The sequence below is a fragment of the Thalassophryne amazonica genome, chromosome 8 (assembly GCF_902500255.1).
Source record: "Thalassophryne amazonica chromosome 8, fThaAma1.1, whole genome shotgun sequence".
In the NCBI taxonomy this organism is placed as follows: domain Eukaryota; kingdom Metazoa; phylum Chordata; class Actinopteri; order Batrachoidiformes; family Batrachoididae; genus Thalassophryne; species Thalassophryne amazonica.
In genome coordinates, this window is record NC_047110.1 from 20535536 (window position 1) to 20546788 (window position 11253).

General features: G+C 41.8%; 1 protein-coding gene across 1 annotated transcript in view; it reads left to right on the top strand.

Annotated features, from left to right (window-relative positions):
- LOC117515332 (kinesin-like protein KIF21A) overlaps positions 1–10978 on the top strand; it is a 249863-nt gene extending 238885 nt beyond the window's left edge. Inside the window, 2 exon segments of the mRNA XM_034175837.1 lie at positions 2947–3146; positions 10479–10978. Of these exon segments, the coding sequence (XP_034031728.1) occupies positions 2947–3146; positions 10479–10569 (291 nt within the window). The 3' untranslated portion in view covers positions 10570–10978.
- The last annotated feature ends 275 nt before the right edge of the window (positions 10979–11253 follow it).

Below are 11253 nucleotides of genomic sequence, written 5' to 3' on the forward strand. Positions count from 1 at the left end.
GCTTGAGCTGGACAAGCCCAAACATGTCCTGTGAGGCTTCATCACGGCGTTGCTTTGCGGCGAGCGGCTGCACCACGATGCGCCGAACTCCTCCGCATGTCTGTCTTAATACTTCACAGATTTGGAGGGAATTCAGCTGGAAAAATCTGATAAGATATTTTATTACACCTGTTCAGAAATCTCACTATGATGGAACTCCTCCTATATGTTGGAGAAACTGTGGTAATCAACATGCAAACCACCACCACATCTTTTGGGACTGCCCGGTTATCAAGGACGTCTGGAGAGAAATACACATGGCTCTACAAGACATTTTTAAAGATGTAATGCCTCTCGAGATGAAGATTATATATTTTGGAAATTTACCTCAGAAATTGTTAAAAAAAAAAAAAAGGCAAATATTTATTAAATATTTTGTTGGTCGCAGCTAAAAAGGCGTTAACCAGGAAATGGTTATTACAGGAAAGGCAGACTTTAACTGAATGGATAAACATTACAATGGACATTTACAATATGGAAAAGATAACGGCGTGTATCAACTACACATTGGAACAGTTTACCTCATACTGGAGAAAATGGCTCCACTATGTAACATCTCATAGGCCTGATTTTGTTTTCTCAGATAATTAGTAAAGTTATAACAGCAATCTACTCCCTAATTGTTTCGGTTCTGTTTGGGTTGTTTTTGTTGTTGTTTTTTTTTCTCTAATATTGCTTTACAGCATTTTGTGTTGAGGTATGTGTGCTTTTAAAATGAATGTACATTGATGTTGATAGTATGAGGATGATGAACACACAGTAGTTAGTATGTTATGTACATATTTGACACGAAATGCTAATAAAAAAGAAAACCTAGTCGCATGCATTGCTCAGGTGTGATTTTGGTCCATCCTTCCACAAAAACAATCTACAAATCTTGAAGGTTCTGCTTCTTCTATGAACTCTGATCTTTATTCATATCAGGTGATTGGCTGGCCCATTCCAGCAGCTTTATTTTCATTCTCTAACCAACTGAGAGTTTCCTTGGCTTTCTGAAATGTCCAACCTTGTTTCATTTTCATCATCCTGGTAGATGGCAGCAGATTTTTATCAAGAATGTCTCAGTACGTTTTTCCATTCGTCCTTCCTTCAGTTATATGAAGTGTAAGTTCCGGATGAGGAAAAACAGCCCCACACCATGATATTCCACCTCCAAACTTCAGTGTTACTGTGGTGTTTTTAGGGATGATGTGAAGTACCATTTATGGTGTGTATTATTGTGTCCAAAGAGTTCAGTGTGGCTCTCATCTGACCAGATTATATTCTCCCAGTATTTCACAGGTTTGTCTAAGTGTTGTGCAGCAAACTTTGCTTTTTCTCCAGCAATGGAGTCTTTTGTGGTGAGAATGCATACAGGCCATGGTGGCTCAGTGCAATACGTATCGTTTCTTTTGAAACAATTGTACCTGCTAATTCCAGGTCTTTCTGAAGTGATCCTTGGCTTTTGGATAACACTTCTCATAAATCGTTTCACTCCTCTGCCAGAAGTCTTGCAGGGAACACCTGGTCATGGCCAGTTTATGGCAAAATGATATTTCCACTTCCAGATTATGACCCAAACAGTGCACACTGGAACATTGAGAAGTTTAGAAATCCTTCAGTAATAATGCCATCGGTATGTTCTGCAACAATAAGGTTGCAAAGATCTTGAGAGAGCTCTTTGCTTTTACCCATCATTAGATGCTTCTTGTGTGACACCGTGGTAATGATATACCTTTTATAGGCCATCAGTTGAGAGTGAAGCAGTTGATATTAATTTGCACCGACAAGGGGCAGGATTGCTTTCTAATTACTGATAGATTTCAGTTGGTGTCTTGACGTTCCATGCCTTTTTGTACCTCTCTTTCTTCAGGCGTTGAATACTTTTTCCCTGTATTTCACATTATTACACATAATTTATGAACATCTATGGTTTGGTTTCTTTGTATGTGTGGATTACGTGGATTGTTACAGACATCTGGTGAAAATTTCATGTCAATAATACCTTCAGAAATATATTTACTAAGGAAAAATGGTGACATGTTCAAAACTTATTTTAGCCACTGTAGCTTTGCTCCATCCCCTTCATAATGCGCGCTACCTTCCGACAAAAGGCAGAGGAATAATTGCTTCCACTTAGAACCTTAAAAAAATAAAAAAGCAGATGACCATCTCGGCATTTGTTTGGCTTTTGGTTTGTTTGCCCTTTGAAGCTGAGAGGAAGAATAGTAAGCTTCCATTTGACATCATTCACTGTGTAATGTCCACTTTTGTTTTTTCATCACCTGGGCGCTCCCTTAGAGAGAGGGTGAGGAGCTCGGTCACTCGGGAGGAGCTCAGTGTCGAGCCGCTGCTCCTCCATGTCAAAAGGAGTCAGTTGAGGTGGCTCGGGCATCTTTTCTGGATGCCCCCTGGACGCCTCGCTGGAGAGGTGTTCCGGGCACGTCCCATTTGGAGGAGGCCCCGGGGAAGACCCAGGACATGCTGGAGGGACTACATCTCTCGGCTGGCTTGGGAATGCCTTGGGGTTCCCCCGGAGGAGCTGGGGGAGGTGTGTGTGGATCGGGAGGTCTGGGCGGCTTCGCTTGAGCTGCTGCCCCCGCGACCCGACTCCGGATAAAGCGGAAGAAAATGGATGGATGGATGTGTTCATGCAGTAATTTCTTCAGTTTGAGCTTCTTCTGATCAACCAGTGCTTTTTTTTTTTCTAACTGCAGATTCCGTTTGTTACATTCCCACTGATCACCATTTCTACCTCCAAATAATGTGGGTTTGGCTTTTCTCACACCAACATGTGTTTGTGCTCTGAGGAATTGTTTTGTGTTGTTTTTTTTCCTGTGAGACATCTGCTGAAAATTTGAGGGAACACATACACATAAATAACAGTTCTTTTCAAAGTCTTAAAATGTAAATTTTTGGCTCCAACAGCAAGTACCAAATGCCCATCGTGACTGGGTATGTGCGCTGGGCGTCGTCCCTGGTTCCCCGGTGCTGCTGAGCGGCTGCAGAGGTGGAGTGCTCAAGCTGTGGCACACGGACACTCTTGGAACTCTAGGAGAGCTCAAAGGCCACGAGAGCCCCATCAACAGCATCTCGACGAACAGCAGCCACCTTTTCACCGCCTCCGAGTGAGTCTGTACTTCACACAAACACACTTTAATGTAGCTCTGATCAGGAGGCGAATCTGGCAACCGCAGTGCAACACAAACACTGATAACTAAACCAACAAGCACAAAGTGGCATTCAGAGGAGAACTGAAAGCACCCAATAAATCAGTAATGAATCAATTTTAAAGTCAGGGAATCTCAAATAGCACATCTTTGCATTGTAGTACTCGGTTACATATATTTGACATGATTAATTGTTACACTATGAATTTACTGTCCATGATGAAAACTGAGGCAACTCTGAGGAAACTGCTTAAGATCTGCACCGCGTCTCCATTTGTGTGGAGAACATTTCACTTTATGGAACCTTTACATGTATCTATGTAGTTACTGCCAACTGCACAGTGTGAAATAGTTAGTAAGACAGCCACAGATCTCATCGGTGAGCATCCCACTTTTGTCATTTACAGTAGAGCTGAGAAATTTATTTTTACTCCACTTCCTGTGGCACGCGAGAAATGAGTATGTGGTCTATACAGGTGATTGCTGGATGTCTGTACGCATTGAGCATTACCTGGGAATCAAAGCTCACTCTGGTAATACACACTGCATCTGGAAAGTATTCACAGCACTTCACTTTTTCTACATTTTATGTTGCAGCCTTATTCCAAAATGGAGTAAATAAAAAAAAAAATCCCTGAAAGCTCTACTCACATCCCATAACGACAACATGAAAAAAGTTTTAATTTTTGCAAATGTGTTGAAAATTTAAATCTAAGAAAATCACATACATAAGTATTCACACCCTTTGGGCAGTTTTGTCCATTCCTCTTTGCAGCACCTCTCAAGGTCCATCAGGTTGGATGGGGAGCGTCAGTGCACAGCCATTTTCAGATTTCTCCATAGATGTAACAAAATATAAATAATTATAAATGTTTAGTATTTAGTATGCCTCACAACGGGACAGCACTTATGTAGCAAATATAAATATAATTATTTATCGCCACATATATGTTATTGGCCTCATGCTGGGGACCAAAAGATGTAGTGAAATTAAATCACTTAATAATGGCACCTCACACAGGCACCAATAATATGTAGCAAATGGAATTATTAAAATCCTAAATTGGATTAAATTGGACTGGACTTCATTCAGTGGGTCACCAAAATAATTAACAATTTTAAGATTTAATCATTATTTAGATCAAATTGAATTAGAATTAGAATGCTAGTTAATTACCTCTGGAGCACCACCAACATTTTAAAGGATTGGGAGCCTTGATTTAAACATTAATTAATCAGTCTCAAAACATTGACGTCGTAAATTTGACTATACGATTGGCCAAAAGTTTCCATCTGAACACAAAGTGAACCACAGCAGAAATATTTACATTTTTACAGTTATCACAGTGACAGTGATTAAATAAGTTCATTTATTAGACACATTTTGTTTCTCATGGAACGTTGAAAGAAAGCAGTGAAATAAAGCTGAAGGAGTTAAGTAAATAAATTTGATTTGAATTTAGTGATGAATTTTGAAGCCAATTATTATTAAAAAAAATTATTGAACATATGTATGAGTATGTTTAAAGCCACTTTGCACCCATTAAGAATAAAACTTTTGTTGAAACCTTTAACTGGGCCACTTGGCTGATCCTTGAAGAGGTGAAACTGTCCAGTCGGCATCAGTCGTTGATGGGCCTGGTTCAGACTGAAGTCGCGCGGGTCAGGGGTTAACCACTGGTCTCCCCAATGATCCTAAGGCTGCAGTGTCGGCTGGTTTTGCCAGCAGGATGGCTGATGTTTTGCGGGTAGGTTTGTCGAAGCTGCTTTACCCCAGTAGGTGAAAGCGTTTGTTGAAAATGGTTTATGGTGGCTTTCAAAAATTTGTAAAACTAGATTAAAAGTCTTTGTGAATTTAGAAAAAGTTAATTTTAAGAGCTGCGTTGTACATTACAAAAATGAGGAAAAGTCGCTTTTCTGTAAATTCGCTTATATTCTGAAAAGTTCCGCTCGGAACTTGACGAGCCTTAAAAAGAGTTGTCAGGCTGATACCTTGTTGTTAAAGTTAGAATCAAAGAATGAAACACAGAACAAAGAGGCACATGGTAGCTTAGCTACATGGCTAGCCCACAAAAGAAAAATTAAGCATTTACAAAAAAAAAAAAAAAAAAAGAGTAGCGGAGAAGAACTTGTCCAAGGGGCGGAGAAGCTCCGTTTTGGAACTTTTAAAGGGGGACTTGCGTCATTAACTCCACCTCTGTGAGTGTGTAATTTCACAGAAAAACTTCATGTTTAGAGAGGAAAGATTTAAAATGAGTCAACTATTTAAAAACATTAACTATGTTGACACACTTTGTTCTAAGACACCTTTGAATGAATGTAATGTTATCAAAGTAACTTACACATCCTAAACACATCATTTGGTTAAAACAGAATATTCCACCATAAAAATATTGATAATTCAGAAAACATCACATTTAAACACAACAGCAGTTACAAGGAACATGTTGAGGTTTGAGGTCCAGATGGTTTAGGGTTACTGTCAGAGGAGAACTGTGAGGGTCTCTGGGAAAAAATGAGAGAACACAAGCTATGCATGTTTTAACACACCCAGCATAAGGTTCTGGATGGCAGATATATGGCTCGGAAGCCGGAGTAACTGAGGCAGACAAGGGAACTACTTGCATGGTGGATGGAGACACAGAAGCCGGTGTGGTGGAGGAGTCAGAGTTGTCACACAGCTCACTTAGCTAGTGAGCTGTGTGATGCAAGTGTCTGACTCAATGACTTGAGCAGCAAATTGTGATTTGAGTGTGTCAGAGTATGAAACCTGGGCTGCGAGGTTCGGAACTTGGTCCCCCATGGAATCTATGGATTGCTGCATTTCTCCCAGGAATCTACCTTGAAGGCTGAGAGCCTGCTAGACTGGATGTACTCCTGCTGAGTACATATTTAGGGCCAGAGTCTTCTGTCAAGGTTAGAGGTCCGGACGGGACCAGACTGGTACAGGTGATGGACTCAAATGCTGGGAGCAACAACCAGAACATAACAGAACGAAAAGAGCTTTATTTACAATAATAAATAACTGAGGTGCTGAGCTGGAGGAAGCCTGCTGAGCCGAGACCGGGCGCACATATAGTGGTGGAAGTTTAGTAGCCGCAGTGCACACAGGGACAGACTTGGGAGTCTGAGAATGACCTGGAGTATATGGAGCTGAACTGGGGCCAGGTGGGACACAGAGTGCTGAGGATGGAGGAGAACAGAGGTGAGTGATTGCACTCATAACACTGGAAGCCCTCAACACAACAGTTAGCTGTAGGCTTAAAGCAGGAACATTCACAGTTCATGATTTGTCCTCAGAGGTTAGCTGCTGCGCATCTTGTGATGCAGTTCCAATTAAGCTAGACATGACTTTAGAAACGACTTGGAAAGTTCTTAATGATTCTGCATCAGAGCTCATACAGTTCTTGAAAAACAGTTCTTGGTACTAGTTCTTGGAAACAGTTCTTGAATACAACTCTTGGAAACAGTTCTTGGTCATGCACAGTCACAAACAGGACCAGCGTGAGAACGGGATCTCACAGACATGCAGGAACTTAGCTGGATGTAGCAGAGCTATGCGCTCTGAGACTGAGAGCAGACGAGTTCCAAAGTGACGTCGTGTAGAAGGTGGCGTGGGAGCCAGGAGCATGCAGTGTGGAAGCCGCACAGGAAAGCGTCTGGAAACACCAAAAGATCAACTAAGGCCTGTTTCACACGACGGGATAATTAGGCAGATATCGGACCCGATCTTCCCCTTCCGACAGTTTGAAGGACGCCCCGACAATCGTGATGCCTCTAAAGATAATCTTATGAGATATTCGTGCTGTGTGTGGTGTGTTAAGAACGCTCTGATCTGCTCGGAAGGACGTCAGGGGTGCTCCAATCGCAAATCGGGGATATTCAACATGTTGGATTGTCTTGGCCCAATATCACAGCGTGTGTTGTATCCTCCGACCACAAACGAGCACGCAGCCTGCTGAATGTGACGTGCAGCCAATCAGAAAGCGATGTGATGGATGTATGGAGCGGTAAATAAAATCAAAACAGCTGTTCTGACTTACCAGGAAGTGGTCACGCTGTCTCCACTCCTTTTAAATAACGCCTTTTCTTTTTCTTTTTGTATTTTTTTCCCTCTGTTTTAAATAGTCCACAAAGTATCTCCGTTTGTTTACTCTGAAGTCACATTTAATCTCGAGAGATTTTGCAAGATTTCCTGTCTGAGCTGGAAAGGTTCGTGTGTGAAATCTGTTCGTGTGGTGGTGTTGTCCTTACCGTGTGGCTGAACACCACACACTGGATGACCAAACCTGTTAGATCTATGATTTTCTTTTTTTATCTTCATGTGTGTGGTCTCTCAGGTTTTGGAAACCTAAAGATAATTTTAAAATCCTGTCGTATGAACCAGGCTTAACTCTAATACAGGAATTAGAGGTGGCCAGGTTACCTTTAGATGAGCTGCAGGAAGCTCAGAGGCCAGGTTACCTTTAGATGAGCTGCAGGAAGCTCAGAGCGCATGGAAGCGTCAGTGTAGAGAGGGTCATGGATTTCTCATGGAAGGCTCACGGTGTATTATGGAAAGTCACGGAAGACTCCTGCGAGTCAGGGTCACCGAAGACTCTGGCCAAGACTGAGCTCAGATCCTGGCTTTAAATAGCCAGCTCCTGATCAGGAGCTCATGAGCGTCAGCTGCGAGGACAAGACGAGCTGCAGCAGCTCTGCAGCGCTCCACCTGGAGGGAAAACAGGCAAACTACACACAAGAGGTTAGAAAGGGCAAGGACAAAGGCAGACCATGACAGAACACGTCATTAAATGGAATGAGTATATGCAAAGCATTTTTGTTTGAATAAACAAACTAGACATCATTAGAATTTTTATATATGTAGACAAAATACTGTTTTTCATTTAATCAAAGGCCTTTTTCTTCACTCAGACCTAGAGACCAAGTTTTATGGTCACTTTATCTTGGAAGAGTTCCTCTCTGGATGATCTGGAACACTTCAAGCTTGAAGTGAAACAACTATAATGTCACATAGTTTCCACTGACCAAAATTTCACCGATCAACAGTTTCAAGGATATAGCGCCAAATCACGACAAGTCACCTCAAGGCGCTTCACAAACACCATTTAAAAGGCAGAATAAAATGAAATAAAGATTAAAAACACAACAAAAAATAAAAACATAAATAAGTAAAAGGCATAAAAGAAGACACACAATTATATAAAATGCTAATGATAAAACACGGAAAAAAAGTGCATCTTCAATCTAGCCTTATAAGTCTCCACAGAGTCTGATTGTAGGATCTGTGCAGTCAGATCATTCCACAGAGCTGAGGCGTGGTGAGAAAAGGCTCTATAACCCACTGACTTTTCATTCACCCGAGAGACGCACAGGAGGCCTGCACCCTGTGAACGCAGGGCCCAAGGCGGAACATAGGCCTCAACCAGGCCGGCCAGGTAGGGTGGTGCCAGTCAATTTTGTAGGCCAATAAAACACTTTAAAATCCAATCTCAAAGAGACCGGAAGACAGTGAAGGGACCCCAGAACCGGCGTAATGTGGTCAAACCTTCTGCTTCGTGTCAGACGTCTGGCAGCAGCATTTTGAACCAGCTGAAGACTCCTGATACTGGACTGCGGTAAACCAGAAAACAGAGCATTACAATAGTCGAGTCTGGAAGAAATAAAAGCATGAATCAGTGTCACAGCATCAGCCATAGATGGGATGGGATGAATCTTCGCTATATTTCTTAGATGGACCCTAATGTGACCCCTTTGAAGAACTCTGAATTACAGTTCTGTTGTGATGTGAGCTGAGTTTAAGGGCCCAGGGAGTGTTTGAGCTATCTCCAGATGGGACCAGGAATTTCCCAATCAAGAGTGAAAGAAGAGCTTTCTTTGTCTAGTGTTTTTGGTTGAGAAAACAATGTATTTAATTATGGTGAAGCGAGTCTATGCTGGCTACAATGTTCAGTCCGATTCAGTTCTGGGCTCTGGCTGGAACACTCAGGAACATTCACAGAGTTGTCCTGAAGCCACTTCTTTGATGTCTTGGCTGTGTGCTTTGGGTCATTGTCCTGCCGAAAGATGAACAGTCACCCCAGAATGAGTTCAAGAGCATTCTGGAGCAGGTTTTCATCCAGGATGTCTCTGTACATTGCTGCATTCATCTTTCCCTCAATCCTGACTAGTCTCCCAGTTCCTGACACTCAAAAACATCCCCACAGCATGATGCTGCCACCACCATGCTTCATTGTAGAGATGGCACCTAGTTTCCTCCAAAAATGATGCCTGGAATTCTCGCCAAAGAGTTGAATCTTTGTCTCATCAGACCAGACAATTTTCTTTCTCATGGCCTGAGAGTCAGTCAAGTGCCTTTTACTAAAGAGTGACTTCCGTCTGGCCATTCTACCATACAGACCTGGTTGTTGGATTGCTGCAGAGACGGTTGTCCTTTGGGAAGATTCTCCTCTCTCCACAGAGGAATGCTGGAGCTCTGTCAGAGTGACCATCAGGTTCTTGGTTACCTCCCTGAAAAAAGGCCCCTCTCTCCTGATCACTCAGTTTAGACGCGTGGCCACCTCTAGGAAGAGTTCTAGTGGATCTGAACTTCTACCATTTACGGATGATGGAGGTCACTGTGCTCATTGGGACCGTAAATGCAGCAAAAATCTTTCTGTACCCTTCCCCAGATTTGTGCCTTGTGACAGTCCTGTCTTGGAGGTCTACAGATGATTCCTTTGACTCCATGCTTGGTTTGTGCTGACATGCACTGTCAACTGTATGACCTTATATGTAGACAGGTGCGTATCTTTCTGAATCATGTCCAATTAATTGAAATTACCCCAGGTGGCCTCCAGTTAAGCTGTAGAAACATCTCAAGGATGATCAGTGGAAACAGGATGGACCTGAGCTAAATTTTGAGCTTCATGGCAAAGGTTGTGAATACTTATGTACATGTGATGCCTCAGTTTTGTTTTGTTTTTTGTTTGTTTTAGTTACTTTGCAAAAATCTAAAAAAAAAACAAAAAACAAAAAAACCAAAACTCATTGTCATTATGGGGTATTGTGTGTAGAATTTCAAAGAAAAAAATAAATTTCATCCATTTTGGAATACTGCTGTAACATAACAAAATGTAGAAAAAGTGAAGCGCTGTGAATACTTTCCGGATGCACTGTAAACTAGGATTTAAAACCTGGCAAGTGCGTGCACAGTTCGCCACACTGGCCCAGTCTGTGGTACTGCCTGCTGTGTGTTTCTTAGTTCTGATATTGACTTGTTGCTCTTTGTCTTTTATTCTTATTTTCCAGTGACCGGACGGTGAAGATCTGGCGTGCACGTGGTGGACTGGACAGCACTTTGGAAGCAGTTGACAATGCAGACGAGGTGGCTAGCAATTGAACACAGCGTTCCCTGCTGGTGTCAGCTTTGGACAGACAATTAAAGCATTCTCCGACGTTCCTCTGCACTTTCGCCCTTAACTTATTAAACCCATGGTCAAGTCCCTACACTCTACACATGACATGTCATCTGCACGAGTGTGTGAAGAGAAAGTGCTCTTCAGCTGGATATAAAACTGTTCCCCCCTGAGACTCATTACACTCTTGCTGGAGAGAGACTGCAAATATTAGACTGTCCTTTCATGCTAAAAGAGCTTTGGCTTTTATCACTGGAGCTGAATGTTTAGAAACGGTGCGTATGGAGCCCTGCATGAAGCAAAACGTGGGATTTACAAAATTCTAATATTGACTTTTATGCAAGCATTTCTAACATTTCCACCACCAGTTAATTCAGTTAGCTGGAAATTTGAAACACAAACATCTGTAAGTGGGCTGCTACGTACATTATGACAAAAATCAACCATTATTGTTCTGGTCAACACTGGGATCACAGTTATTGAGCATGATTACTTACTTACTTGCTTTTATTTAACTTATAAATGGTAATTTAAACTGTAGAATTCCTTGAACTTTAAATATCATTTGAAAAACAAAAAAGTAAAAAAAGTTTAGTTAAGTAATAAAGATGCATTTAAACAAAGAAGTTGAGGGGCTATGCGTTTGTTTTTTGTTCTTTGATTGATTA